The sequence below is a fragment of the Acaromyces ingoldii genome, assembly GCF_003144295.1.
Source record: "Acaromyces ingoldii strain MCA 4198 unplaced genomic scaffold FA10scaffold_3, whole genome shotgun sequence".
Classification (NCBI taxonomy): domain Eukaryota; kingdom Fungi; phylum Basidiomycota; class Exobasidiomycetes; order Exobasidiales; family Cryptobasidiaceae; genus Acaromyces; species Acaromyces ingoldii.
The window spans coordinates 965,315-988,861 of record NW_020290249.1 but is presented as its reverse complement, the minus strand read 5'-3'; the positions used below and the strand labels follow the sequence as shown (position 1 = coordinate 988,861).

The window sequence follows — 23,547 nt, the reverse complement described above, 5'->3', positions numbered from 1 at the left end:
TTGTGGTCATGAAATCCCCGAATAGTGAAAAGAGAATTGCGCGATCGACTCGGACGAGTAGCCATCTCAAGACTCGCCGATCACCGTCGTAAGGAAGACAGGAGTGTAATGAATGTATCAGCACGGTGCGACGATACACCAAAGATTTAAAAAGGTAACCATAAGAATTGTTGATACATCAGCGAGAGAATGAGAATGAGGTAAAAGTAGCAAGTCCTGCAACGTTCATCTAGGAGGAAGCCGCCGTAGCAGTAGGCTTCGGCAGCGCCTTTGCAGGGGCCGCATCAACCGCCTTTGCTTCGCCAGGAGCCGCCTTTGCTGCCCGCTCCTTGGCTGTCTCGAGCGACTCGACGTAGCTGTAATATTCATATTAGTCAGAGAACGGGTGCGCATATAGAATGCCTTGGAAAAAATCTGTTTACTCACGTACTGGGGAACCAGCCCACACGTCCATCCCTTGTCCTACCCTTCCACCACTGCGATTCCAGACCGGTTTGCGGATCCGTTTTGCTGAGAACGGCGACAATGTCGTTTTGCTTGATACCGAGTTCGAGCGGATCGGCGGCATTGTAGGCATACAGCGCCCTGACAAATGTCAGCTTGCTCGGGTCCAGCGCGGCCTCCTGTTGCTGCTGAGAGATCATTCCACCGCCTTGCTGGCCAGGGAGCATGCCCTGCTGCTGTTGCTGTTGACCCGGTGGCAAGAGACCCTGCTTCTCGAGACGAAGCCTCTCCTCTTCCTGTCGCGCAGTGATGAGCCGCACGAGCTTGCCCATGAGGTAGGGAAGACCGACGACGGCGAGGAAAAAGACGACAAGCGGCCTCTTGCTCGGTCTCGCCTTGGCTTGACCATTGGCACCAGCCTGGCCGGCGTGGGCGGCGAAGTCCTTGAATTCGCGCGGATCGAGATCAATGGCGGGCGCCCGTCCCGTCACGCGCAGGAAGAGGTTTTTGAGGTATCGGGCCAGCGCAAAGATGGAGAGAACTTGTCCAAGGTAGTTTCTCAGGTGCGCAAACTGGTCCGCAACACCGACCATTGCGAAAAAGGACGAATGAGTGGCCATGAAGGTAGACTCGAGCATCTGTGCGAATCCGCCAAAGGCGCCCACGATGGAGGAGATGAGCTCGAATGTCGCTTGGGTGCCAGACTCCATGCGTTGGGTGAGGGAAATGTCTCCAGGTTGACCGGGCATACCGTTCATGCCTCCGTAGCCCATGCCACCCATGCCCATCCCTCCCATGCCCATTCCCATGCCTCCGTAGCCTCCATAGCCTCCGTAGCTGCCATATCCGCCTCCGTAACCTCCATAACCTCCCATCCCGCCCATGCCCATGCGTGAGTACGGGGAGCCGTAGCTGCTGCCAAGACCACCGTACGTGGACCCTAGACCGCCGTAGCCTGAGGAGTAAGGCGAGCCATATGCCGAGGTGGCTCCATAGGGGCTCGCTGTAGGGATGAGAGTCAGTACGAGAGCAGTTCAGTGCACAGTGCCATGCTCACTCGTTGTTAGGGCATTGTTTGCCATCGTAGTGGATGCGCCGAGCGTGCTAGGTCGCTCTGGGATCGAAGGTACCGCTGTCGCTGCAGGGGTCGTCGTCGTCGTAGCGGCAGTCGAACTCGCAGCAGAGGCAGCGTCAGATGCGCCCGCCCTTTCCCACGGTTTCGGTGGCGACGGCATGGTTGCTGCGCGTCGTGGTCAATGGCGATGATGGTGAGACGGATTTCACGCCCCCTCACTTGTCTCGTCCGGTTCGGTCATCGCGAAGCGACCGGCCACGTGGTTTGTTGGGCTTTTTTTTTTTTTCTCCGCACGACACCTCCGATTCTCGAAAAGCCATTCGAGATTCTGGTCTTGACCACTTGCCAAGACGCAACCCCCGGACGCTTTCAATCATGGTCATTTGCACACGACCAGGCTGCGGCGTCGACTTTGACCCTTCCTCTTCCTCCACGTCTGCCGGGTCGAGCGCGGGTCCCTGCGTCTACCACCCCGGCGCGCCCATCTTCCACGAGGGTCGCAAGTCGTGGTCATGTTGCGAACAGGTCAACAAGCCCGTGCTCGACTTTGACGAGTTTCTTGCAATCAAGGGATGCACGACAGAGCTGGTGCACACAAATGTGAAGAAGGAAAAGGCGGTCCCAGCCTCTGGATCTTCCTCGGCGGCGGCTGTCGCGGGCAGCGGGCCAGGCAGCTCGAGTGCGGGCGGGCCAGTGAAGATTGAAGCGAATGGGACTGAAGTCTATGGGAGCGGCGCAAGTGCTTTGTCAGCAGCAACAGGGACGCAGACCATAGCCAGAACAGCGGCTGCGAAGGCGGCAACGAAGCCCAAAGAGGTGGAGGAGCAGGAAGACGACGACACAGACGAGATTGCCGCCGGCTCGACGTGCAAAAGAAACGGGTGCAAGGCTACTTTCGAAGGTGGAAAGAGGAACAAGGCAGCAGAGGACTGCCGCTACCACAAGGGCACTGCCATCTTCCACGAAGGCTCAAAGGTGTGTAGTACGTGCGAGCCCTTTCTGTGATCAGCACGATAGCTGACTCTCCTCTGGTATATCAGGGCTATACATGCTGTCGCCGCCGCGTCCTTGAATTCGACGAGTTCCTCAACATTGAGCCCTGTACACAGGCGAAGCGCGGCCATCTCTTCAAAGACTCATCTTCTCGCAGGCTGGGCAAGCTCCCGAGCGTGCCTGGTCAGGAGCTCGACGAGGAAGAGGTCGACTGCCGGATCGACCATTATGAGACACCCGCCGACGTCCGCGTGACCGTCTATGCAAAAGGCGTCGACATGCCAAAGAGCAAGATCGACTTGTCGGACGAGGCAGTCGTCTTCTCCCTCTCTCTGCCTCCGGTGCCCGCGACTTCGACGACGGGCAGGCGGTTCAACAAGACGCTGGAGCCCTTTGCCAACATTGACGCAGGGGCGTCGTCCTTTACCGTTTCGCGCTTTAAAGTCGACCTCATCCTCGTCAAGAAGGTCCAGGGCGAGAGCTGGCCGACGCTGGAGAAGGGACAGGACTTTTTCGGCTACGGACTCACCTTTGGCAGAGCAAAGGATGCACCCCCTTCCTAGAAGTAAAGTGTCATTATTCAACATCATCATCATCGTCGTCGACATCGCCATCCATCATCAACTTCACTGCAAGGCTCTGTTCATGTCATATGCGAGTCCTCTCTATTACTACTACTACTACTACTACTACTACTATTACTACAGCATCTCTCGAGGTCTCTTCAAACTTCATCTACTTTTGACTTGTGCAATGCAAACGCCGGTGTGACCCATGCACCGCTGTTGGGTCTCATCGTCAGCTAAATGGTCAAATGCGAACGCGAAAGAAGCATGCCTCACCATGCGCACTGCATGCCCGCCCAATCCCAGCTTCCGAGCTTGACACCGCACCTCGGCGCGGGACAAACGAGCCTGCCCGAGATCTCACCGTGCTGCAGACCTTGCATCCAAGCGAGTGGCTCGACGAAGTAGGCGCTGCACTGCGGCGAATGCAGCATCCGTCTCGACGCATCCTTCGACCGGGGCAGCAGCTCTTCCTCTGTGAACTCCTTCGTCTTAGTCTCGCCATCTGCCTTTGCGCTCGCATCAGCTGGGGCAGCAGCAGTCGGCACGCCGCCAGCACGCCCGAGTCGCAAGGCAGCAAGCTGAGGCGGCAGGCTCGACGTGAGGCTGGCAGCCGACTGAATTGGCCTCGCATTGCCGTTGCTTTGTGATGATGGTTGGGCTGCTGTCTTCTCCTCTTCGTCTGTTTGCGTTGGCGACTGCTGCTGCTGCTGCTGCTGCTGCTCTGGTCTGAGCTGCGCTCCGAACTTCTGCTCCAAGGTCTCTGCACTTCTTGTGACAGAAGAAGCACGACCACCGCCGGGCACGGCCGTCCGCAGCTGCTTCTGCCTCTCTGCCTCGTCCTTGCCCCTCTTCCTGACCGCAAATGCCTCTTGCCCCCGTCCCTCCTCGTGCTCGACGACGTGGTCTCTGGCCGCGAGCTCGCGCCTGCACATCTTGCACCTCAGCTTGCGGTCTCGGTAGTGGGGCTTGGGCAGCGCGCCCACGTTGCTCTTTCCCTCGTTTCCCCGCAGCGCCTCCACGCCCCCCGGCAGCCTGCCGCGGCCCTTTGTGACCATGACTTCAAACGGCTCGAGGATCGAGGTAAAGGCATCCCTGAAGTTCTTTGCGCCCTCCTCCTCGACCTCGTCCGACTGGCCCGACTTGGACTCGTCGAGAAGAAACGTGGAAGCGGGCGGCATCGAGGGCGTGATGCTCAGGTCGATACCTCGGATGCCATCGCGCTTGCGGGTCGGAGACGAGTAGCGCCTCGGCCTCGCCTTTATCGATGTTGATGCTGTTGTTGACGACGATGACGTCGTCGTCGACATGGCGACGGCAATGGAGTTACCGCCGCCGCCGCCGCCGCCGCCGCCGCTGCTGCTGGTCTGGCGAGACATGGCAGGGCTGCTCCTGTGGCTGACGGTCTTGAAGCGCTTGGGCGCCTCCTCTGCTCCCGAGGACGAGGAGGCAGCGACGGCGCTATCCAAGGGGCTAAAGGCGAGGAAGCCGCCGTGCTGCAGGGGCGAAGAGTTGGACGAGGAAGACGACGAGGGAGCAGGCGAATGCGACGGCGTGGGGTAGTAGCTCAGCAGCACATCCTCGATGGGATCGCCACGGAGGATACTGGCCTGCGACATGAGGAAGCGACGGATCTGCTGGTTGCGCAGGTCGACGTGGCAGCCCGCCGCTTCGTACAGCTCGAGCTGGTGCATGAAGCCGGCATTGGGGCCGGCCTGGCTACGCCTCGATTGCACCAGGGCCAGGGCCTCCTTGAGCGAAAGCCTTCGTGTCTTCATGAGGTATGCCGTAACAATCTAGAAGAGAAAGGGGAAAAATGGTCGAATATGGATCAGCAAGAGGACAAAGCAGGGCAAGATGGGCTCTTCCTCTGGCGACTCACGGCTACGCTTCTCGACACACCGGCCTGGCAGTGGACCATGACTGTGCCCTCGCCCATGGTGGCCCATTGGCCGCCTTGCTCTATCCCTTCACCCTCGTCGAGCCACGTCTGTCTGAGGGCTTCGTCGATGAAGTCGATGGCCTGGGGCAGATGGACGAGGATGGGAGCCTCGTCGACATCATCGATCGCAACGTGGTGCATCGTCGCCCGCTCAATCTTTCTCCCATCGGGCAGAGACATGGGGCTAGGCAGGCGCTGCTTCATGGCCGTGACAATGTGTGTAATCCCAGCGAGGGAGAGGTAGTCGGTCGCCAGTGCGCAGGCCAGGTCGCCGATCCAGAGACCCGGGATGATTTCCTCCATGTTTGGCTGCCTCGTTTTGCTCCTCGACGCTGCGCCTCTCTCTCTCTCTTTCCCTGTCCCTCTCTAGTTCTAACCAGCTCTACGTCTTGTCCTCTGTCGTCGTCCGTGTCATTCCCTACGATCCTCTGGACCCCCGGTGTTCGTTGCTGCAAGGTAGATCGGGGCCAGAAGAGATCGACGTCGGGATGCGCTCACGAAGAAGAAAAAGAAACGCACGCGCTGGGTCCACAGACTCCAAGACTGACGGTCGATTGCTAATAATATAACCTTTTTTTGATCTTTTTGGCCTGCTTCGTTTCACCGGCTAGGCAGCTTCCAATTATCGCCTCCCATCTTCCAAGAGCTCTACTTTTCCCTTTTGCGCCATTAGTAGAGAGCGAGCCCGGCCCGGGATCAACAGGCCATGTCATCGCGGACACAAGGCCGGAGAAAAGCACCCGTGGAGCCAGTCCTCGACGACTGGGATGCTTCCGAGCCCGAGGACGGGCCAGCGAGCCTCGCTGCTCCGGAGTCTTCCTCGTCGTCATCGTCGTCATCGACAGGCACAAGGCTGCCTTTCAACGGCCAGCCACCACGGGTCCTTTCGAGGCCCGAGGCGGGCAGAGGGACAGGTAAAGAGGATATATGGGGGTCGGACAGGAACGGGATAGGGGGCCGGGCGCCCGCGCAGGGCAAGAAGCTGTGGGAAGAGGCGTGAGTCTGCTCGCGACAACCGTGTGTGCAAGAGACTTGCTCGCTAATGAACAGATGACCTCTTGGCAGCAATCAATCGAGGCCAGCGGTCCAGCCTGTGTTCAGCTCGACGAGGGTCCTCCCACAATCTGTCCTCGCACCTAGCCTTGCGTCTTCTTCCTCGCCTTTTTCTTCTTCTTCTTCGCCTGGCGCGGCATCGGGAGCCGCTTTGCCGAGTGTCGCTGGAGCCCCCCCACCACGAATCCTCAGACGAGAACGGCTGAGCGAGGCCGAGGAGGCGGCCAGGAGGGCCGCGCTGTCGCAGGGACAGGCCGAGAGAAAGACGCTGCAGCAGCGCGAGGAGGAGTACCGCCGGGCACGGGAGCGCATCTTTGGCACCTCGGGCAGCAGCGACAAGGAGCAGCGGGCCAACAAGTCTGGCTCGTCGACTCCTTCAGAGCGGGCGCCACCGAGTCGGTAGAGGTACCATTCCACTGCCAGCTTGCGCATGCTTGCATGTGTTGATGATGATGATGATGTAGTAGTAGTAGTAGTGATGGTAGTAATAGCACTAATATACATTGTTATACCGGTTCAATCGATGGGTGATGGTGTTCACTGCTGCTGCTGCTGCTGCTGCTGCTGCTGCTGCTGCAACCTCTTCCTGCGCTCTTCGACCATCTGCCTGACCTCAGCATTGATCTGCGTATTCATGACGCCGGCCCATTCGGCCGCTTCTCCGCGACTGGCCGCCTCGTCCATCCTGTCGAGCGCTTCCTGCAGCGGCAGGGGTTCCCCATCTTCCTCGCCGTAGCTCGCTGGCAAATCTGCATCAGAGCGTTCTCCGTCATTTCTTCCTTCTTCGACATTGCCCAATGCCGCGCCCAGGGTCCGTCGCACGCCCGCGAGGCCGTGGTTGTCCCGCATCGACTCTGGTAGCAGCTCGTGCAGCTTCTCCACCAGCTCGTCCGTCTGTGTTGTGGCAGCGACACCGTCAGTGTGAAGATTCTGAAGTGAGAAGGGAGGAGAGCGCGATACTCACACTTTTGACGCCCAGGATGCGCCTGGCCACCTCGGCAAAGAGGAGCGCGCCTGCGCCAACGAGGGCCGTGGCGATCCCAAGGGCCTTGATGGCGACGAGTGCGGGCGATTCGCCGTCCTCTTCCGCCTCTTCGTTTGCGCTTAGGCCGGCTCCCTTTCCGTTGGTCATGGCTGCTGCCCTCTCCTTTCCTTTCATTACCGCTGACAAAGACGACGATGACGACGGAGCGGGTGCTCGAACGAGAGCTGAAGGCGGAGGAGCGGCTGCATGCGCATCAAACACGGACCTCTGAATGGAGGTCCGTCTCAGAGCGCTTGGGGCCGGTGCCTGCGCGGACGAGGAAGACGATGGAAACGACGGTGACGACGAACCTTTTTTGAGACCAAAGGCAGCCGCATTCATCTCCCGAAATAGAGCAAGGGGCCCCTTCTCGGTCGCTCCTTCCAGTGAGTCTACTGTCCCTTCTGGGAGACTGCGAGCGGCCACTCCAGTGTTCCCTGCCGTGCGCGTAGCCGTCGCTACCGTCGAAGAGGTTGCCACTTCATGGCCTGCGGCTTGGACGGCGTCCTGAGCAGCCTTCTGCGCCCGCCCCCTCCGCACAGCCACGGCCGTGGCGATGCCCAGACCGCTGAGAAAGGCCACCGTCGAGAGCGAGGTCAGGTATGCCTTGCGGTCGGGCAGCTTCCATTCCTCGGCTGGCCCGTCAGGCGACGGCGGCTCTTCCCTGCCGGCGCTCGTCATTGATCGTTGCCCACAGCTTGTAAGTGGGTCAGGAAGAAAGCAACGCGCTCGAGCCTAAAAAAAAAGCCTACTCCTTCTGAAGATTGGCCAAAAATGAGAAAATCGGCATCTCTGAAGAAAAGCCGACGCCGTTTTCACATCACTCTTCCTCAGAAACAGGCCACGGATATCTAGAGACACTTTCTCCCAAGTTGCCTTCTGGTGAATAATATGGTTACATTTGCTGTCGAGAACGGCTAAAGGAAGATGAAAACTAGAGAACAGCTCGAATTACAGGTCCTTTTTCGCTGCGTGAAGCTGACTCCAGACGCCCCTGGCCGACTCTGTGGCTCCCGCCTCGACGGGTCTCCTTTTGAGGTTTGTCAGCTTCCGCCCGCTCGACTCGAGCAGCAACCGGACCTTTTCAGATACGAGCGAAGGCTCCATGTTTCGCAGCGAGATGACCTTTTCCCGATTGTTGACTGTGCTCTCGCCTGTCAGTACGTTGCACGCAGCAGCGAGGAGCAGAATCAAGGACCTGACACTCACCGTAGAAGCCTCGCGCAACGGGGTGCCTGTTTGGCTTTTCCTGCACGACGAATTCGACGGAAGGATGCCGTTTCGCGAGCTGCTGTGCCTCTCTCTCGATGTACTCCTTCGCTCCCGAAGAGGACGGCCACGTCTCGTTGTACTCCAGCACCAGCTTGCGGCACGGCAGCACAAAGCTTCCCACCGACAGCGACCCAGCCGGACCGCGCACAGATCCGAGCGAACCTCGAAGGAGCGGTGCTAATCGCGGCATGTTCTACTTGGCTTATTTGTCGTCGTTGCGTCAATGGCAGCAGGGAGACTGGAGAAAATCGCCTTCTCCTCTCGACCTTCGCGTCCACGTGCTGATAAATTTGAGTCATTTTTGGTCCACCTCGCTCATCTCCCCCCATCAATTGCAGCAACCATCTACCTACCGGAAGGACTGTCGACGTTCTTTTGAATCGTCCTTGCCTCTTTTTTTCCCCCACTCCTCGGTCTCTGAGAAAGCATACTCCACGATGGCCGCCGCAGCAGGAGCAGGTTCGAGGTTCCAGGCCTTTATGAACCACCCGGCGGGTCCCAAAACCGGTGGGCACCCCTTGGATCTTGCGGGACCCTTCCTCCCCTGCTGCCCGGCTGACAATTATTCCTCGCAGTCTTCTTCTGGGCACCGATCATGAAGTGGGCCCTCGTCATTGCAGGCATCAAGGACCTCAGCCGGCCCGCCGACAAGCTCTCGGTCTCGCAAAATGTCGCCCTGGCCGCGACGGGCATGATCTGGGTCCGATATTCGCTCGTCATCACCCCCGTCAACTACTCGCTGGCCGCCGTCAACTTCTTTGTGGGCACCACCGGCATTGCGCAGCTCTACAGGATCTGGGAGTGAGTTGAGACCTTTGGGAAAGAGGTGCCAGTCGAGTGCAAGGGCAGAAGCGTGCTAAATAGCGGACCCGTCTTTTCCAGCCACCAACAACAGACCAAGAGCGGGGCCAGTCCCATCCTCGATGCGGCCAACGAGGTCAAGCAGACGGCAGCCAACGCAAAGCAAGAGGTCCAGCAGGGAATCAAGGACATCGAAAAGAAACTCTAGACGCTCTCCCCATGTCTCTTCCCTGCCCACCCATTCAATCCGAAACTGTACATTGTTCCTTCTCTACAGGCTGAGACCACGGAGAAGACTGAGGGTATAACGCTATGATACAGAATGAGAGGGAGAAGCCGCGCGCAGACTAGTCAGACATGGTTCGTAGGCGCTTGATCAACGAGGCTTGCTGTTGTGTCATCGACGAGGTCTCGAGGACAGACTAGGTTGTGCGCCGTCAATGACAATGCTCAGGCAGCGTCATGAATTCTATCACTCACCGTGGCCAGCTTCTCGACATCGGATACAGCTGCCTTGACCGTCTCTTGCAGTTGTTCGGTCCGCTCGATGGCATGTGGAACTGTCGGCGTTCGCCATCGACATCAACACTTGCCGGTGTGGGATGGGCTCATGCGAACAACTCACATTCTTCGTCGGCCCTCTCTTGCCGGTCTTTGACGAATTCGTCCACGACATTCTGCCGCTTGCGCTCTATTGACCCTCTAAGCTCTTCGAGAGCCTCTGCTCTGGCAGCCAACAGGGCCTCTCTGCGGGCTGGGACTGCCTTGCGCATGTGAATGGCCTCCTCGGTCATGTTGTCCACATCCTGCGACAGCTTTTGGACCCGCGTCGCCAGCGCCTGATCAAACGGCTCGACAGCTGCACTCTATAAGAGTCAGCCACCTCGACCGCAGGTCACCGTGAAAGATACAAAGGAGAGACACTCACCTCCTCTTACGACGCTCTCCTTGAACGAAAGGCCATTGACGAGGAGGTTCGATTCCAATCTCTGCCGCATATTCTTGACCCACTGTCGCCCCGTGGCTTCTTATTAGTGTACGGATCTTTCACTCCCATTGCAAGACATAGGACACACCTGCTCAATGACCTTTTCGCAAACTAGCCTCGTCTCTTCGTCGGCCTTGACCTGCTGTCCCTCTCGCTCGAGCTGGGCTTTGACGAGCTTCCGGGCGTGCGACTCGATGGACGACACGACATGGTCCAGGTCCTCGGGCTCATCGATGTCGATCTTTGAAAACTCTTCAGGCATCGTTACGCCGCGGCCAGGTCGCTCGATCTCTCTCTCTTCCGTGCGGGCGGTCCAGACCAATTGTCCTTAGACTCTGGGTGTTGGTCAGTCCTGTCCTGTCGCGTCGCCGCGAGCGCTCATCTTGGAGGCGTCGGCCGCCTATTTTCCCACGTGCAAATAAAAAGTCGAGAGAGGAAGGGAAAAATCCAAAGTCCCCTTCGCCTTCTCGTCTTACGAAGGACCATTGCCTCTGACATTCACCCGGCGTACCCAGGGACGAGAAACTTAAGAGGAGGGGAGCATGTCGGCATTTACACCTACGCAGAGGCATCGCGCCATTGGCCTGTACAAGCGCCTGCTGCGCACGTCGCAGCAGACATTTGTCAATGACGAGGCGACGATGCACGCCTGGCGGCTCGAGGTGCGACGAAAGTTTGACGAGGCCGCCCGCACCCAGACGGACAGCGCCGCCATTGACCAAGGCTTGAAGGAGTGGGACGAGGTCGTCGATGTGCTGAAGCGCAACGTCGTCCAGGGCAAGCTCAACGATGAGTCAAATGCCTACAGTGAGTCATTGGCTGACTGAAGGGCTGGTCTAGCGAGGGCCGGAGCTGACAGCGGCGGGGGGACAGGATTGCGATTGACCAAGGACACAGAGCTGGGCAACAACGAGGACGACTACAAGAAGAAGAAGAAGCGATGGGACGACTTTGCGGCCTCGAGCAAGAGTGGCAGCCCCTCGAGAGTCATGTGTGGCGGTGCCACAGCTGCAGGTGCTGGTGCTGGTGCGCCGAGTGCCAGCCGCGGGTTCCACACATGCGCCCGAGCATTCAAAGAGGCCGAGCGGCACTTCCCGAGGCCGATCCCGCATTTCCCTTCGACGACGATTCTGGCAGACGGATCGTCAATCACGCTCTCGACGACGTCACCGAGGAGCTCTGTGAGGCTGACGAGGGACCCAACCAACCACCCGCTCTGGAACCCGGGACTGGAGCGGCGCGCGGGCGGCGACGACGAAGACGAGAGCGGGCGTCTGGGCCGATTCCGAAAGCGCTTCGGCGGTGCAGAGGACGCTGTTGCGGCAGAGTCTTCGGGTGACAAGGGGGCAAAGGGGAGAAACGCGTTTGGAGAGCAGGATCTCGACTGGATGAGCGTCGGTGGAAGGGAGGCCCGGGCAGGCAAGCCACTGGCAAACAAGAAGGGCGCAAAGGGCAAGGGGAAAAAGTAGATAATTGGCTATTGAACGACGAGCAAATTGCGACGACAGCTGTATCGTTTCGCATATACATACATCAAGCACCTAAGAGTGTGTGTGAGAGAGTGCAAAAAAGTCCCTAAAAGAGCAGGGCAGCGTCTTCTTGGAACAGGAGCGAGATGCTCTCTCCGTTGTGTGTCCGTCGGATGCTCTCTGCGATGACTGCGCTCACGTCCATGATCTCGAGCTTGCCCTTCGAGGCCCTGGCCTTCTCTAGGCTGGGGATCGTGTTTGTCACGACGAGACGCTCGAGATCGAGCATGGCCAGCAGGTCCGTCGCCTTGCCGCTCAGCAGGCCGTGGCTGATGTGGGCGTACACCTCCTTGGCACCGGCATCCTTGAGCGTCTTTGCAGCCAGAGCCAGTGTCCGGCCCGTGTCGACCATGTCGTCGATGAGAATGGCAGTCTTGCCCCGCACATCGCCGACGAGAATCTCCATTTTTGTCTCCTCGCCATCGTCTGCTGCTCCCTCGCCCATGTTGACACTGCCCAAGCTCGAGGTGCTCATCGACAGATCCTGGCTCTGCAACGAAATCTGAGGGTGGGACGACTCGGGCTGCTTGAGCCCGCCCGAGACGACCCGGTGTCCGTTTTCGTCAATCGTCATCCAGTGCCCTCGCTCGTCGACGAGGACGCCGTTGGCCAGCGTCTGCTTGACGGCGCTCGGCGAGGAATCTCGCGACGAAAAGGCAGGCTCGAGCCTGCCATTGGCCAGGCCATGAGCATGGGCATGTCCCAGCTTGGGCGTCTCATCGGCCGATGTCTTTTGCTGGTGCAGCGACAAGTCATCCAGCTGGTCGTTGACGGACCGGAGCTGGTCCTGGCTAGCTATCCGGCGTTGATCACCACCACCGTTGCCGTTGCCACCACCACCACCAATGCCGCTGTCACCGCTGCTACCGCTGCTGCTGCCACCGCTGGCTGAGCGAGACTTCTGCAGCGCGGCCTTTTCGACCAGCAGGTTGCTTGGGTTGGGTGTCGTGAGGCCCGACTGCAGGTCGCTGAAGGACGACTGGGTGCTGAGACCCGCCTGCTCCCTCTGTGCGGCACGGATGCGCTTGTTCTGTTCCCGTTTCCGATTCCGGTTGATGAGGGCAAAGTCGATGCCGAGCAGGTCGGCCAGCGACGTCGCCCGCTTGGCACCACCGGCGTCTGGGCTGACAATGATGGCGTCCGAGTAGTTGTGCACCCTTGTCCGAATCCACCGCGCCACGCTCGGCTCACTCGTCAGATTGTCGACGGGAATATCAAAGAAGCCCTGGATCTGGCTCGCGTGCAGGTCCATGGTGATGACGTGGTCGGCACCGGCAACTGTGATCATGTTGGCCACGAGCTTGGCCGTGATGGGCGCCCGGCTCTTGTCCTTTTTGTCGTGGCGCGAGTAGGGAAACGAAGGGATGACGGCCGTGATTCGCCGCGCCGAGGCCGTCTTGCAGGCCGATAGAATGATGAGAAGCTCCATGAGCGAATCGTTGGGGTCCACGTAGGGCGAGTTGCCCGTCTGGAGCACAAAGACATCCTCGTCACGGACCGAGGCGCCAATGCGAACGTCGATGGACTGGTCGGCAAACTTCTTGCACACGCACGGCGTCACGGCAATGCCCAGTCTGTGTGAGAGGGAAACAGCGAGGAGATGGGCGGTGAGCTCATGGCAGGCACCTTTCGCAGAGGATTAGCCGGTCCCGCACGCACCTATCTGCGACCATCTGCGCCAGCTCGGGATGGCTGTTGCCTGTAGCGGAGCCAAAGTTGTAGCAATTACTTTTGATTGGAGAAAAAGACGATTGCAAACGGCACACTTACCCGTCAAGAGCTTGATCGCATTGACGCCCGGCATGGTGCTGCTTGTATGCGCTGTCACTTAGGGCGAGAAAACTGAGAGAAGGAGTAGTTTGGCTGCTATCGCCCGTCCTGTCTTCTCGCCGTATTCGCTTTCTTTTTTTTTATAAAATAAAAATGTCCCGCCAGTCACCTGCTCATGGATTACTAAGCAAATATGCTATGCACATCATCACGGTCCAAGCACATTGACCCCAATTGATGGTCTGTTGGTCGAGCCGCGCTCGTCCGTCGCACCCGCCGCCGCTGCCGCTCGAGTCTGTCAAATAATGAGCTGGCAATACCCTAACACGACCTACGCCGCCACTGATTTCCTCCTGGGTCCATCCTGAGAGACTATTCTGTGACCGCGTCGAAAGCAGCACAAGCCTTTATGCCTTGGACAACGACCAAGAGCCAAGGCAACCCCGGCAAATACCGCGACGACGTTGTGGACGACAACGATATCAGCTACGACTCAGACGACCGAAGTATACCTTTGCGATCGCTCAACAGCACTCACATGTCGAGCATGGGCGCCGACAACGCGTCGGGCTCGCGCTACTCGAAGCTAAAAGGGCAGAGTCGGGACCCAGCAGAGGACGCCGATGAGAGTAGGGGCTTGCTGGGGGCCCACCTGGGAGCTGCAGGCTACCGCGACGAAGACGAAGACGAGGATTCCGGATATCAGCCTCCTCCCCCTTCTTCATCTCCTCTTCCCACTCCCACGCGGTCTCGCTGGAGCGTTTGGCCGTTTGGCAGAAGGGGCAGGGACACCAGGAATTCAAGCCGGACCATCACCTTTGGAGAGGCAGGTGTGTGTTTTGTGTCCCGGCACTCTGTAAGCTGACCTCACAAGCTGACTCGGTCCAATGCAGACCGCAACCGAACACGATTTCCTCCCAACGTCGTGAGGAACCAAAAGTACAACGTTGTTTCGTTTCTCCCACTGGTCCTCTACGAGCAGTTCAAGTACTTCTTCAACCTCTACTTCCTTCTTGTCGCCCTCAGCCAGTTCATACCCCCGCTCAAGATCGGCTTCATCGCGACGTACATCGCCCCGCTCGCCTTTGTGCTCTTTGTCACCATTGGCAAGGAGGCCATCGACGACCATGCACGCTACAAGCGAGACGTCGAGAGCAACAGCTCGCCGTACGAGACGCTGGTGTCGGGTGCCAGGCTGGAGCCTCGTCGCAAGAAGAGGGATGACCGAGAGAGGCAGCTCACCGATGGAGTCAGCCTCATCCCAAAGCCCAGCTCCAAGCTGCGAGTCGGTGATCTTGTCCTCCTGCACAAGAACCAACGCGTGCCGGCCGACATGGTCTTGCTGCGTACCACTGCTGGCGACCACGCCTCGACGGGGCCTAGACGCTCTCTGGTGGCTGAAGAAACCAACTTCATCCTGGGCGAGGATGACGAAGAGGAGGAGGGGCAGGCTGCTCGTCCGAAAGGAGGCAAAGAAGATGGGCCAGCTGAGGACGAGGGCGGCACCTGCTTCGTGAGGACCGATCAGCTCGATGGAGAGACAGACTGGAAGCTGCGTGTCGCAGTTGACTTGACGCAGCGAATGAGCGAGGACGAGCTGGCAAAGTTGGAACATCGGGCCAGTGTATATGCTGGCCCTCCCATCAAGGACATCCACACCTTTGTCGGTAACTTGACAATCCACCCGAGCCCATTGGAAGATGTCTCAAGAGCCTCTTTGCAAGACGACACCGTCGTTGGCGATCTCATTGGAACGCCAGAGCCTTCCACTTTGCCAAAGGGGCGAGCGAGGGACTCGGCCATCAAGCTCAGTCGACAGGCCCAGGTGGCGCCCTTGACCGCCGAGAACGTGCTGTGGGCCAATACAGTCCTGGCAGCGGGGAGTGCGCTGGGTGTCGTCGTCTACACTGGCCGGGAGACTCGAGCGGTCATGAACACGAGCCATCCGTCTACGAAGATGGGCATCCTAGACCTCGAGGTCAATAAGCTGTCCAAGATCCTTTGCGGTGTGACTTTTGCCCTCTCCGTCGGCCTCGTCGCCCTCAACGGCTTCCGTGGTCAATGGTACATCTACATCTTTCGCTTCCTCATTCTCTTCAGCTCCATCATCCCCATCAGCCTTCGCGTCAATCTCGACATGGGCAAGACGGTGTATGCGCGCCAGATCATGAACGACAAGGAGATTCCAGGCACGCTGGTCCGGACCAGCACTCTTCCAGAAGAGCTCGGCCGCATCGAATACCTCCTAAGCGACAAGACCGGCACGCTGACGCAGAATGAGATGGAGCTCAAGAAGTTGCACATGGGCACCATGAGCTACAGCTGGGACAGCATGGACGAAGTGGCCAGGCAGCTCGCCGCAGCCATGGAGCAACAGCGAGAGGCACAGCAGAACCAAGTCGGCGGCGCTGGCGGACCAGGAAGTCCCAGCACCATCAAGACCAACCCGATGCTCGCCGCCGGTGGCATGTTTGGCAGCCGAGGTCGTCGCGACATGAGCTTGCGAGTCAAAGACGTCGTCATGGCCTTGGCATTGTGTCACAACGTCACGCCCGTCGATGACAGCGATGGATCCATCACATATCAGGCCAGCAGCCCAGACGAGGTCGCCATCGTCCGGTGGACCGAATCGGTGGGCCTCGCCCTGACATCGCGCGATCGAACCTCGATGTCGCTGCGGACGCTGGCAGACGGCGCAACGCACGCCTTTGACATTCTCGAGGTATTCCCCTTCACCTCAGAGAGCAAGCGAATGGGCATCGTCGTCCGAGATCGCGGCACTGGCGAGCTGACATTCTACCAGAAGGGCGCTGATGTCGTCATGGCCAAGATTGTGACGCAGAATGACTGGCTGGACGAGGAGTGCGGCAACATGGCCCGTGAAGGATTGCGAACCTTGGTCGTGGGACGCAAGAGACTTAGCGAGGAGTCTTGGAAGGCATTTGAAAGGTCCTACAAGGCCGCGAGGGTCCGCGTCAGTGGACGCAATGAAGCCATGGCGCACGCCATCGACGAGCACCTCGAGCGCGACCTGGAGCTTCTCGGACTGACTGGCGTCGAAGACAAATTGCAAGACGACGTCAGGACGACGCTCGAGCTCCTGCGCAACGCTGGGGTGCGCGTCTGGATGCTGACTGGCGACAAGATCGAGACGGCGACGTGCATTGCCATCTCGAGCAAGCTTGTCGCGCGCAACCAGTACATCCATCAAGTGGCCAAGCTCAAGTCGGTGCAGGAGGTTCGAGAGATGCTCGACTTTCTCCGGTCCAAGCTCGACTGCTGCCTCGTCATTGACGGCGAGTCGCTGCAGCTCAGCCTGGACAATCACAAGACGGAGTTCATCGAGCTTGCCACGCAGCTCACCGCTGTCGTCGCCTGTCGATGCTCGCCAACGCAGAAGGCCGATGTGGCACGACTGATCAGGGGCCACACCCGGAAACGCGTTTGCTGCATCGGCGACGGAGGCAACGACGTGTCGATGATCCAGGCTGCCGACGTGGGCCTCGGCATCGAGGGAAAGGAGGGCAAGCAAGCTTCGCTGGCCGCCGACTTCTCCTTGACACAATTCTCTCATATCACCAAGCTCGTGGTCTGGCATGGGCGAAACTCGTACAAGCGGAGCGCCAAGCTGGCGCAATTTGTCATCCATCGTGGTCTTATCATCTCGGTCATTCAGGCCGTCTTTTCCTCCATCTTCTACTTTGCTCCCATCGCCCTCTACCAGGGCTGGCTCATGGTCGGCTACGCCACCGTCTACACCATGGCACCCGTCTTTAGCCTGGTGCTGGACCGCGACGTGAGCGAGGATGTGGCACTACTCTATCCGGAGCTCTTCAAGGACATTGGCAGAAGCCTGTCGGCAAAGACGTTCACCGAGTGGCTTATCGTCTCCATCTATCAAGGCGGCGCCATCATGATTATGAGTCTGGTCGTCTTTGAAAAGGAGATGATCAACATTCTCTCCATTTCGTTTACGGCGCTCATCCTCAATGAGCTCATCATGGTTGCCCTGGAAATCACCACCTGGTGAGTCCTGCTTCAGCTTTACTTAAGTACTGTCCTTTTGGTCACTAACACACATCCACAGGCACGTCTACATGATTCTCTCCGAGGTTGTCACCCTCATCATCTACTGCATCAGCATCACATTCTTACCCGAGTTCTTCGGTTAGTTTCTGGCCACACGCCGAGAAGCCAACGGATGCTGACTTCTTTTTGTGCCGCAGATCTCTCCTTCGTCCTGACGACGACGTTCCTTTGGAAGACGGCCGTCATTGTGGCGGTGAGCAGCCTTCCGCTGTACTTCATCAAACTGGCGAGAGCCACTCTGGCACCGCCGAGCTACAGCAAGCTGGCCATGTCTTAGCGGCACTCCCGAAATCTTCATATCATCACAGGGAAATGTTGTCTGATTGGGGTGAAGATGATGCGCAGGGCCAGAAGATGGCTCGCGTCTTGTTTCGACACATGAGGGTCTAGAGGGAGATGGGGTTCGAAGGAGAGAGCTATATGAGGTAAGACTTTGGGAGAGATCAAATAGCTGGGCAGGTAAAGTTGCGGTTGCAGACGAGCGCAGCATGGGGACCAAGGACGCGGTCGTTGCCTGACTTGCGGCCGCAGCGGGGGTAGCCCAGATAGTCCTCGCCCGTGCAGTCGTCCTTTGTACCGTTGGGAAGCATGCCCGGGAGGCCAGCATTGCAAGCCCAGCAGGGTTCTTCGATGAAACGGAAGAGGATGGATCCGGGCAAGTGGCCGTCATCGAGGGCCTTCTTGACGCCTTTTCCAGCGAGGATTTCGAAAGTCTGCTTCGTGACCAGGGCGTCGTTGCATCCAAAGGCGTCGTACCTTCCTGTTCGCATGAGGTAAGTATCAGCTTCTTGGTCTCGCAAAAAGTGAAAAGACTGGACGTCAATTCTTACCGGCACCACAGGAGTCCACGACGCGAGCTTGAGCGGTGATGCCGGTCTCGATGGAGAAGATTTGAACCCATTTGTTGCAGCCGTTGGTGTTGGCAGAGTTGACCCAGCCGGGGTGCAGGCAGATACCGTTGGTCTCGAGGGTGTAGTTGAATCCGCAAGCGCCCTGACCCGGTGCAGCCCAGAAGACCTTGTCGTCCGTCGTGTTCCAGTTGCGGACGGAGCCCCACTCGGTGAGTTGGGTGTAGTCCGTGGTGTTGTCGCAAGCGGCGAACGCTGTGTCCCTACCGGAAGCTGCTGCCGGGCTGGCAGCAGCAGATGCCGCGACAGGAGCCGTGGAAGGGGGGGTGCCAATAGTGGCAGGTGCCACAGCGGGTACCGTGACTGCTGCCTTCTGCGTCTGCTGACGACGCTCAAAGCCACCGTGACCGACACCGCCGAGACTGTGCCAGCCGTCAACGCCGGCCTTGGGTGAAAGATGGTTTGAGCAAGGAAAGACACAGTACAGTATGAGACCAAAAACTCACGACGGGGCTCGGGTTGCACTGGACCAGAGCAAAGAGAGTGACCATGAGGGTCGAAGTGAAGATGGACGCGAGCATCTTTGAAGGAAAGTAGATCGAGACTGTTCAAAGGCAAGTCAACGAGGAGAGGAAGTGAGAGGGAGTTGGATGTAAGAAGGAGAAAAGGGAAAATGAGCTTTGCTGGGTAGAAAGCAACGACGGGGAGAGGACCGTTGCTGGGTGAGAATAGGAACAGACGGACATGATTCGCGCGGTCCAAAAGGTGAAGGGGCGGAGAAAGGGGGCGCCCGCAGTCACAAGAAAGCCAGTCATTCCTAAAGAAATTCCTGCGACGGGCTGGCTACGAATGCGACGGGGCGGCATCAACTCATCACCTGGAAGAGCCGTCCTTTACAACCATTGCAATGACCGTGACCTATGGCGGCGTCAATAAGCAGTAGCGCCTATTGAAAGTCTGGGAAACAGATAGAAACATGTCTTGTGTGTCACAACTAACAATTTAGAAAACAAATATTCTAGTGTCGAAGAGGGGAAAAAAAGGGTCCCTGGACGCCATGCGAGCAGCGCGAGCAGCGCGTCGGGGGTCGGGGCTAGCGAGGAAAGCGCTCTCTACGTCGGAGCCCTCGCCCCTATCGAAGAGCCCCTCGGTAATCTCACAATCTGGTCAGCGACAACAACGACAGAAGGAGTCACGAACACGCTGGCATAGACTCAGGCTTCTGAGGTTGCAGTAGACAGGATCACACGGTGACGAGTCAACTGGGAGCGCTCGGACTTTCTTCTCGCAGTCGCACATTCGCGTCCAGGGTCCTTCTCGGATCGTTCGACATGCTCGAGGTGGCGACCAGACTATCACCGGCGCATCATCCTCACCTGTCGCCTGCGGCCTCGTCCTCTTCGTCTCCTCCTTCCACTGCCTCCTCCTCTTCAGCGCCCTCGAAATCGGCCCTCGCCGACCCCGCGCCCCTCCCCGTCCGTCCTCTTCGGGCCCCTCCGTCGCCACTCGTGGAAAAGGCCACACCTGCTCCCCTTGCCAGGCTTGACTCTTCGATGAACGGGAAAAAGGGCCACAGCCAACCCCATCTCCATCGCATACGCAAGGGCCAGAGATTAGAGGTGAGTGCAGCTTGTGCCCGCGTTATTATGGGAATGGACAAGGCCTGATCGGCTTTGCTTGGGCAGGACATTCAGCCGCCGGTGCCTTCGGTCTTACCGCCACTGCACTACATCGACTCGCCCTTCCAGCTGCAAGAGTACCTGTCACTACTGATCCGTCAGGATCCGCACAACGTTGAGCGCATTGTCGCCTTGCCCCAGCCCTCGAGCGAGATCTCGAGGACGTTTGCAGAAGAAGCTCTTGCGCTGCAGAAGGGCAAAGCGAAAGACGACAATGCCTTTCTTCCGGACGAAGAGCCACAGGCTGTTGACACTGATGTCTGGGTCTACGAGCAGCTCAGGTGGGTAGTAGGCTCCGTGGATTGTAATCAAGGATGTAGGAGGCTCACATTTTCCCACGACAGGCGAATCGTGCTCGGCTTCTCCACGCCATGGTTGACGTCTCTGCAAAAGGAATGCGATCGAAAGACGCGGCCGAAGACGTGCGACGCCATGAATGCTGATGACTGGATGTACCTCTGCGCATCGCACGGCGAGGAGAAGCAGTGCTGCGCCATCGACTACATCGTTCATACCCTCGACGGCACTACCGCTCTTCTCAACTCGGCCAGACACTTCCCAAGCAGAACCTACATCCCAACAACGAGCCTGCGACACTTTGGAAGCGTGAGCAGGCGCCTCAGCCGCATCTTCGTTCATGCTTACGAGCACCACTCCGATGTCTTTGAGGCTTGCGAGGTGAGCAAGTTGATAAGAACTTCCTCGCAGCTTCCGCGACTCACCTTCCTCTCTTTAGGCCGAGACATCACTTTATGCGCGCTTCCTCGCTCTTGTTCAAACGTACGACCTGATCGCTGTCGATAGCTTGCCGTTGCTGGGTGCCAAGGCCCGTACTCGCTCTCTGCCAAACGAGGATGGGTCGGATCTCATTGGTCGAGGAACCAATGCAGACGAAGCAGCGGACGCCCCAAGAAAGATTCTCCTTCGAGGCGATCCTGTGGAGGCAGACGGCCTCGCCCGTTCCGATTCCAATGCATCGACTCGTACTGCCGTCCGCATTGGAGGGCAGGAAGACGTGCTAGAAGTAGCTACAGCCAGGAGAGACCTTTCGCCTCCCGAAGCGCCTGCCGATGCTGAGGACATCGACGACGAAGACGGACCCTGACCCTTTTCACCTTCTCTCTTTTTCCCTTGGGGCTGGACAGTATTGGGCTTATTGGTACCCTTGTTCTCTTTTTATCTTTTGTTCTGGGCATCCTTTGCCCCTTTCGAGACCCGGGATGTCGCTCTTTTCTTCATGACGACCTCTTCTCGAATGTACAGTCTGCCTTAAAAATGCTGGCAGCTATAATGATATACGAAATACGACCGTCTTCTCAAAGCTTTTGCCCACTGCTCCCTCGTAACCCCTCCCGAGGACTGACTCGACTGAAACGAGGGACGGCGACATTAAGATACAGTCGATTTCGGCTCGCGACACAGGGTCATGGTATCAAGATGGGATATCCCGCCGAAATGTTCGACAGGCACATCACCGCATTCATGGCGACATTTACACAAAATCATCGTCGGTGACAGTGAGCTTTGGTTCAAGCCTCGTGATCAGTCGACTGAATAACAAAATCGTGCCTGCCTCCTGGCCTCACCTGTGAGCTCTTTGGGACAAGCAGGATCCGTTTCGCATAGAGATTGAAGCGGCTGCCCCTTTCCCACTCTTTGAGAAGAGACCGCTCATCAGTCTTCTCGTCGACTTCGTCTCGCTTTTCCCTGCACTGCTGAACGTGACTTGATGTGGATAAAACGTGCGACCGATCAGCTGTTATGCACCGAAGGTCGCATAGCCACAAGAAGAAAACCCACACTCTAGTTCCACGCAGATCCCACGTCGAAAAGACAATGTCGGTGCAGCGGCTTGATATGACGGTCTGCGTGATCGGCGTGACTGGAGAGAAGACTTTTGAGCGTGATAAGCGGTAAGAGAGGACGACATATGCTCACCCATGAAGTAGTGGTCGGCAGCGTTGTAAGACGAGACGAGGATCGAGCCCTTCGAGGCGTTACGTATGCGAATCTCATTCCAGGGCCAGAGGCTCAAGGACCGCCGAGACTGCACAGCAAGCGAGGGAGCTGGGTGTTTAACGACGCTGCTTTTGCTCGATCGTGGTACAGAGGTGCTGTGAACGAGCATTGGTGATCTGCTCCTGAGGTAGACGTGATCGACTGCGAGCTTGCGTACGACGCGGCGTAGATATAGACCCAGCAAGAGAAGCCAGCTCGAAGTGAGCGAGACGGTGAGACACCACGCCGCCATTCGGATGAGGGCGTTTGAAAAGAACCAGGCAAGCGCCATGACGGGGATCAGGGGGAGTGTGAGTTGAGCGAGCCAGTTCGAAGCGCCCACGAGGTCGTTGTGATGGGACCATGCTGTTGACCCAATCTTTGCATGGTACACCGTAAGCCGTTCTGTGTCACGCCAATCAAACAAGCGCGCTCGAAGACGCCTTTCGAGGTCGCAGAGAGGTTGCAGCTGAGAGACGGAGAGGCCAAAAAGCGTTTTGATTGCCAACGAAGATGTCGGCTGCTCGATGAGGATCGCATGTTCCTCTCTGACGCAATAAAGGAGCATCCGGCGCATGACATCTCGCACCAGCTCGTCATCGTCCGACAGCGTCCCTTGAATGTCATTCAAAAGCAGATCCAGAACCCTCGATAGAAAGTCCACGGAGTGCGAGGAATACAGCGCTTGGCTGAACGACCTTCCTCGACACAATTCTAGCAAGTCCTTTCGAAGGCCTGGACTGCCCCTCATCACGTCGACAAGGCCCACCGTGTCCAGTTGACTGAAGGCCTGCTCGAGTGAGCGTCGCACATGAATCATATCGTACGCATTGCGATTGTGGCGGTGCAGGTGACAGAGAGCGGCGAGTCGCAGATCGGCACTGTAGCTCGGCGCGACAAGCTCCTCAACCTCGTCGCCCGCGTAGCTGCCAGGTCCGAAGAGTACCTCCCTCTCAATGATCGACCGTAACTCGATGGGAAGAGCAGCGTACCTTGCGCTAAAGGTGTCGCTTCCTTCAGCCAGCAGTATCGGCGAGTGCCGATGACCGTAAGGTCGAGTGAGAGACATGCGCCCAAAGGAGAGGAGGGAGTGCCTCCCTCATTGACATCGAGGCCTGTAGTCTCAAGAAAGAAAAGTCCAGGTTGATCAGGTCCTTGATAGATGCAGTCTAGTGTCTCCCGAAACCCGCAAGGAGGACCGTGCCGATGAGAGTCAACGGAGTGTGTCCCACAGTGCGCAATGTTCAAGAGGCCCAAAGGCGAGCGAGCTATCAGCCCGTCTCGAAATCATGGCTCCGAGACGCACGTCAGCCCGATACCCGATTTCCGTGTTTTGCGTCCAAATTAGGCTCGCCCTAACGAGGAGTGACTTTATGTCCTGGATGACGGTGGACATGCGTGGTAAAGACAACAGATCGAGGACCAAGGCATACACAAAAATGCTTCACAATGGATAGTTGAGATGACATTGCTATG

General features: G+C 58.0%; 14 protein-coding genes across 14 annotated transcripts; 6 read left to right on the top strand and 8 right to left on the bottom strand.

Moving 5' to 3' along the window:
* Positions 1-229: 229 nt before the first annotated feature.
* Positions 230-1,334, bottom strand: FA10DRAFT_260083 (hypothetical protein; the record flags this gene model as incomplete). Its single annotated transcript, XM_025519996.1, has 2 exons — positions 230-356; positions 427-1,334. The coding sequence occupies 2 exons, from the start codon at positions 1,332-1,334 to the stop codon at positions 230-232; spliced, it is 1,035 nt and encodes a 344-aa protein (XP_025377408.1).
* Positions 1,335-1,880: 546 nt separating this feature from the next.
* Positions 1,881-3,295, top strand: FA10DRAFT_275073 (chord-domain-containing protein). Its single transcript, XM_025523250.1, has 2 exons — positions 1,881-2,494; positions 2,560-3,295. The coding sequence occupies exons 1-2, from the start codon at positions 1,895-1,897 to the stop codon at positions 3,073-3,075; spliced, it is 1,116 nt and encodes a 371-aa protein (XP_025377407.1). The 5' UTR covers positions 1,881-1,894; the 3' UTR covers positions 3,076-3,295.
* FA10DRAFT_266696 (hypothetical protein) lies at positions 3,166-5,511 on the bottom strand. The gene is made up of 3 exons (XM_025521604.1): positions 4,961-5,511; positions 3,355-4,874; positions 3,166-3,294 (listed from the first exon to the last, which is right to left on the bottom strand). The coding sequence occupies exons 1-3, from the start codon at positions 5,321-5,323 to the stop codon at positions 3,237-3,239; spliced, it is 1,941 nt and encodes a 646-aa protein (XP_025377406.1). The 5' UTR covers positions 5,324-5,511; the 3' UTR covers positions 3,166-3,236.
* Positions 5,512-5,625: 114 nt separating this feature from the next.
* On the top strand, positions 5,626-6,583 carry FA10DRAFT_301481 (hypothetical protein). The gene is made up of 2 exons (XM_025524993.1): positions 5,626-6,016; positions 6,086-6,583. Exons 1-2 carry the CDS (start codon positions 5,727-5,729, stop codon positions 6,474-6,476), a joined length of 681 nt encoding a protein of 226 aa, XP_025377405.1. The 5' UTR covers positions 5,626-5,726; the 3' UTR covers positions 6,477-6,583.
* On the bottom strand, positions 6,584-7,797 carry FA10DRAFT_301480 (hypothetical protein). Its single transcript, XM_025524992.1, has 2 exons — positions 7,038-7,797; positions 6,584-6,967 (listed from the first exon to the last, which is right to left on the bottom strand). The coding sequence occupies exons 1-2, from the start codon at positions 7,776-7,778 to the stop codon at positions 6,611-6,613; spliced, it is 1,098 nt and encodes a 365-aa protein (XP_025377404.1). The 5' UTR covers positions 7,779-7,797; the 3' UTR covers positions 6,584-6,610.
* Positions 7,798-7,952: 155 nt separating this feature from the next.
* Positions 7,953-8,594, bottom strand: FA10DRAFT_301479 (hypothetical protein). The gene is made up of 2 exons (XM_025524991.1): positions 8,307-8,594; positions 7,953-8,239 (listed from the first exon to the last, which is right to left on the bottom strand). The coding sequence occupies exons 1-2, from the start codon at positions 8,557-8,559 to the stop codon at positions 8,049-8,051; spliced, it is 444 nt and encodes a 147-aa protein (XP_025377403.1). The 5' UTR covers positions 8,560-8,594; the 3' UTR covers positions 7,953-8,048.
* A 212-nt stretch (positions 8,595-8,806) lies between these two features.
* On the top strand, positions 8,807-9,174 carry FA10DRAFT_230624 (UPF0041-domain-containing protein; the record flags this gene model as incomplete). The annotated part of the gene is made up of 2 exons (XM_025518826.1): positions 8,807-8,876; positions 8,945-9,174. 2 exons carry the CDS (start codon positions 8,807-8,809, stop codon positions 9,172-9,174), a joined length of 300 nt encoding a protein of 99 aa, XP_025377402.1.
* A 343-nt stretch (positions 9,175-9,517) lies between these two features.
* FA10DRAFT_301477 (hypothetical protein) lies at positions 9,518-10,504 on the bottom strand (the record flags this gene model as incomplete). The annotated part of the gene is made up of 5 exons (XM_025524990.1): positions 10,247-10,504; positions 10,099-10,180; positions 9,796-10,029; positions 9,651-9,730; positions 9,518-9,592 (listed from the first exon to the last, which is right to left on the bottom strand). The coding sequence occupies exons 1-5, from the start codon at positions 10,418-10,420 to the stop codon at positions 9,518-9,520; spliced, it is 645 nt and encodes a 214-aa protein (XP_025377401.1). The 5' UTR covers positions 10,421-10,504.
* Positions 10,505-10,623: 119 nt separating this feature from the next.
* On the top strand, positions 10,624-11,699 carry FA10DRAFT_275070 (hypothetical protein). The gene is made up of 2 exons (XM_025523249.1): positions 10,624-10,965; positions 11,032-11,699. The coding sequence occupies exons 1-2, from the start codon at positions 10,701-10,703 to the stop codon at positions 11,625-11,627; spliced, it is 861 nt and encodes a 286-aa protein (XP_025377400.1). The 5' UTR covers positions 10,624-10,700; the 3' UTR covers positions 11,628-11,699.
* On the bottom strand, positions 11,610-13,502 carry FA10DRAFT_266690 (putative PRS4-ribose-phosphate pyrophosphokinase 3). The gene is made up of 3 exons (XM_025521603.1): positions 13,458-13,502; positions 13,347-13,386; positions 11,610-13,261 (listed from the first exon to the last, which is right to left on the bottom strand). The coding sequence occupies exons 1-3, from the start codon at positions 13,489-13,491 to the stop codon at positions 11,734-11,736; spliced, it is 1,602 nt and encodes a 533-aa protein (XP_025377399.1). The 5' UTR covers positions 13,492-13,502; the 3' UTR covers positions 11,610-11,733.
* A 493-nt stretch (positions 13,503-13,995) lies between these two features.
* Positions 13,996-17,823, top strand: FA10DRAFT_271869 (putative NEO1-P-type ATPase; the record flags this gene model as incomplete). The annotated part of the gene is made up of 4 exons (XM_025523115.1): positions 13,996-14,287; positions 14,351-17,483; positions 17,545-17,624; positions 17,684-17,823. 4 exons carry the CDS (start codon positions 13,996-13,998, stop codon positions 17,821-17,823), a joined length of 3,645 nt encoding a protein of 1,214 aa, XP_025377398.1.
* A 40-nt stretch (positions 17,824-17,863) lies between these two features.
* FA10DRAFT_266688 (hypothetical protein) lies at positions 17,864-19,264 on the bottom strand. Its single transcript, XM_025521602.1, has 3 exons — positions 18,901-19,264; positions 18,377-18,839; positions 17,864-18,306 (listed from the first exon to the last, which is right to left on the bottom strand). Exons 1-3 carry the CDS (start codon positions 18,973-18,975, stop codon positions 17,990-17,992), a joined length of 855 nt encoding a protein of 284 aa, XP_025377397.1. The 5' UTR covers positions 18,976-19,264; the 3' UTR covers positions 17,864-17,989.
* Positions 19,265-19,498: 234 nt separating this feature from the next.
* Positions 19,499-21,385, top strand: FA10DRAFT_251577 (Mob1/phocein). Its single transcript, XM_025519617.1, has 4 exons — positions 19,499-20,013; positions 20,080-20,354; positions 20,418-20,751; positions 20,810-21,385. Exons 1-4 carry the CDS (start codon positions 19,726-19,728, stop codon positions 21,176-21,178), a joined length of 1,266 nt encoding a protein of 421 aa, XP_025377396.1. The 5' UTR covers positions 19,499-19,725; the 3' UTR covers positions 21,179-21,385.
* On the bottom strand, positions 21,196-23,320 carry FA10DRAFT_266686 (hypothetical protein). Its single transcript, XM_025521601.1, has 4 exons — positions 22,012-23,320; positions 21,874-21,955; positions 21,660-21,798; positions 21,196-21,595 (listed from the first exon to the last, which is right to left on the bottom strand). The coding sequence occupies exons 1-4, from the start codon at positions 23,138-23,140 to the stop codon at positions 21,566-21,568; spliced, it is 1,380 nt and encodes a 459-aa protein (XP_025377395.1). The 5' UTR covers positions 23,141-23,320; the 3' UTR covers positions 21,196-21,565.
* Positions 23,321-23,547: the final 227 nt, after the last annotated feature.

Excerpts from the sequence above, each read along its gene's own strand:
- FA10DRAFT_266688 (XM_025521602.1), bottom strand. The coding sequence starts at position 18,975 with ATGCTCGCGTCCATCTTCACTTCGACCCTCATGGTCACTCTCTTTGCT. Across the intron at positions 18,840-18,900 it reads AGTGCAACCCGAGCCCCGTC|GCCGGCGTTGACGGCTGGCA; the intron begins GTGAGTTTTTGG and ends CTTTCACCCAAG. Across the intron at positions 18,307-18,376 it reads CGTGGACTCCTGTGGTGCCG|GAAGGTACGACGCCTTTGGA; the intron begins GTAAGAATTGAC and ends TCATGCGAACAG.
- FA10DRAFT_266696 (XM_025521604.1), bottom strand. The coding sequence starts at position 5,323 with ATGGAGGAAATCATCCCGGGTCTCTGGATCGGCGACCTGGCCTGCGCA. Across the intron at positions 4,875-4,960 it reads GTGTGTCGAGAAGCGTAGCC|ATTGTTACGGCATACCTCAT; the intron begins GTGAGTCGCCAG and ends TTTCTCTTCTAG. Across the intron at positions 3,295-3,354 it reads GCGGGCATGCAGTGCGCATG|CGGTGCATGGGTCACACCGG; the intron begins GTGAGGCATGCT and ends GAGACCCAACAG.
- FA10DRAFT_266686 (XM_025521601.1), bottom strand. The coding sequence starts at position 23,140 with ATGTCTCTCACTCGACCTTACGGTCATCGGCACTCGCCGATACTGCTG. Across the intron at positions 21,956-22,011 it reads TGCCGACCACTACTTCATGG|TCACGCCGATCACGCAGACC; the intron begins GTGAGCATATGT and ends TCTTCTCTCCAG. Across the intron at positions 21,799-21,873 it reads GATCTGCGTGGAACTAGAGT|TCACGTTCAGCAGTGCAGGG; the intron begins GTGGGTTTTCTT and ends ATCCACATCAAG.
- FA10DRAFT_301480 (XM_025524992.1), bottom strand. The coding sequence starts at position 7,778 with ATGACGAGCGCCGGCAGGGAAGAGCCGCCGTCGCCTGACGGGCCAGCC. Across the intron at positions 6,968-7,037 it reads GCATCCTGGGCGTCAAAAGT|ACGGACGAGCTGGTGGAGAA; the intron begins GTGAGTATCGCG and ends GCCACAACACAG.
- FA10DRAFT_301479 (XM_025524991.1), bottom strand. The coding sequence starts at position 8,559 with ATGCCGCGATTAGCACCGCTCCTTCGAGGTTCGCTCGGATCTGTGCGC. Across the intron at positions 8,240-8,306 it reads CGTTGCGCGAGGCTTCTACG|TCAACAATCGGGAAAAGGTC; the intron begins GTGAGTGTCAGG and ends GCGAGAGCACAG.
- FA10DRAFT_251577 (XM_025519617.1), top strand. The coding sequence starts at position 19,726 with ATGCTCGAGGTGGCGACCAGACTATCACCGGCGCATCATCCTCACCTG. Across the intron at positions 20,355-20,417 it reads TGGGTCTACGAGCAGCTCAG|GCGAATCGTGCTCGGCTTCT; the intron begins GTGGGTAGTAGG and ends TTCCCACGACAG. Across the intron at positions 20,752-20,809 it reads ATGTCTTTGAGGCTTGCGAG|GCCGAGACATCACTTTATGC; the intron begins GTGAGCAAGTTG and ends TCCTCTCTTTAG.
- FA10DRAFT_275073 (XM_025523250.1), top strand. The coding sequence starts at position 1,895 with ATGGTCATTTGCACACGACCAGGCTGCGGCGTCGACTTTGACCCTTCC. Across the intron at positions 2,495-2,559 it reads TCTTCCACGAAGGCTCAAAG|GGCTATACATGCTGTCGCCG; the intron begins GTGTGTAGTACG and ends CTGGTATATCAG.
- FA10DRAFT_266690 (XM_025521603.1), bottom strand. The coding sequence starts at position 13,491 with ATGCCGGGCGTCAATGCGATCAAGCTCTTGACGG. Across the intron at positions 13,387-13,457 it reads TGCGATCAAGCTCTTGACGG|GCAACAGCCATCCCGAGCTG; the intron begins GTAAGTGTGCCG and ends GCTCCGCTACAG. Across the intron at positions 13,262-13,346 it reads GCGCAGATGGTCGCAGATAG|ACTGGGCATTGCCGTGACGC; the intron begins GTGCGTGCGGGA and ends CCTCTCACACAG.
- FA10DRAFT_275070 (XM_025523249.1), top strand. The coding sequence starts at position 10,701 with ATGTCGGCATTTACACCTACGCAGAGGCATCGCGCCATTGGCCTGTAC. Across the intron at positions 10,966-11,031 it reads CGATGAGTCAAATGCCTACA|GATTGCGATTGACCAAGGAC; the intron begins GTGAGTCATTGG and ends GCGGGGGGACAG.
- FA10DRAFT_301481 (XM_025524993.1), top strand. The coding sequence starts at position 5,727 with ATGTCATCGCGGACACAAGGCCGGAGAAAAGCACCCGTGGAGCCAGTC. Across the intron at positions 6,017-6,085 it reads AAGAAGCTGTGGGAAGAGGC|CAATCAATCGAGGCCAGCGG; the intron begins GTGAGTCTGCTC and ends ACCTCTTGGCAG.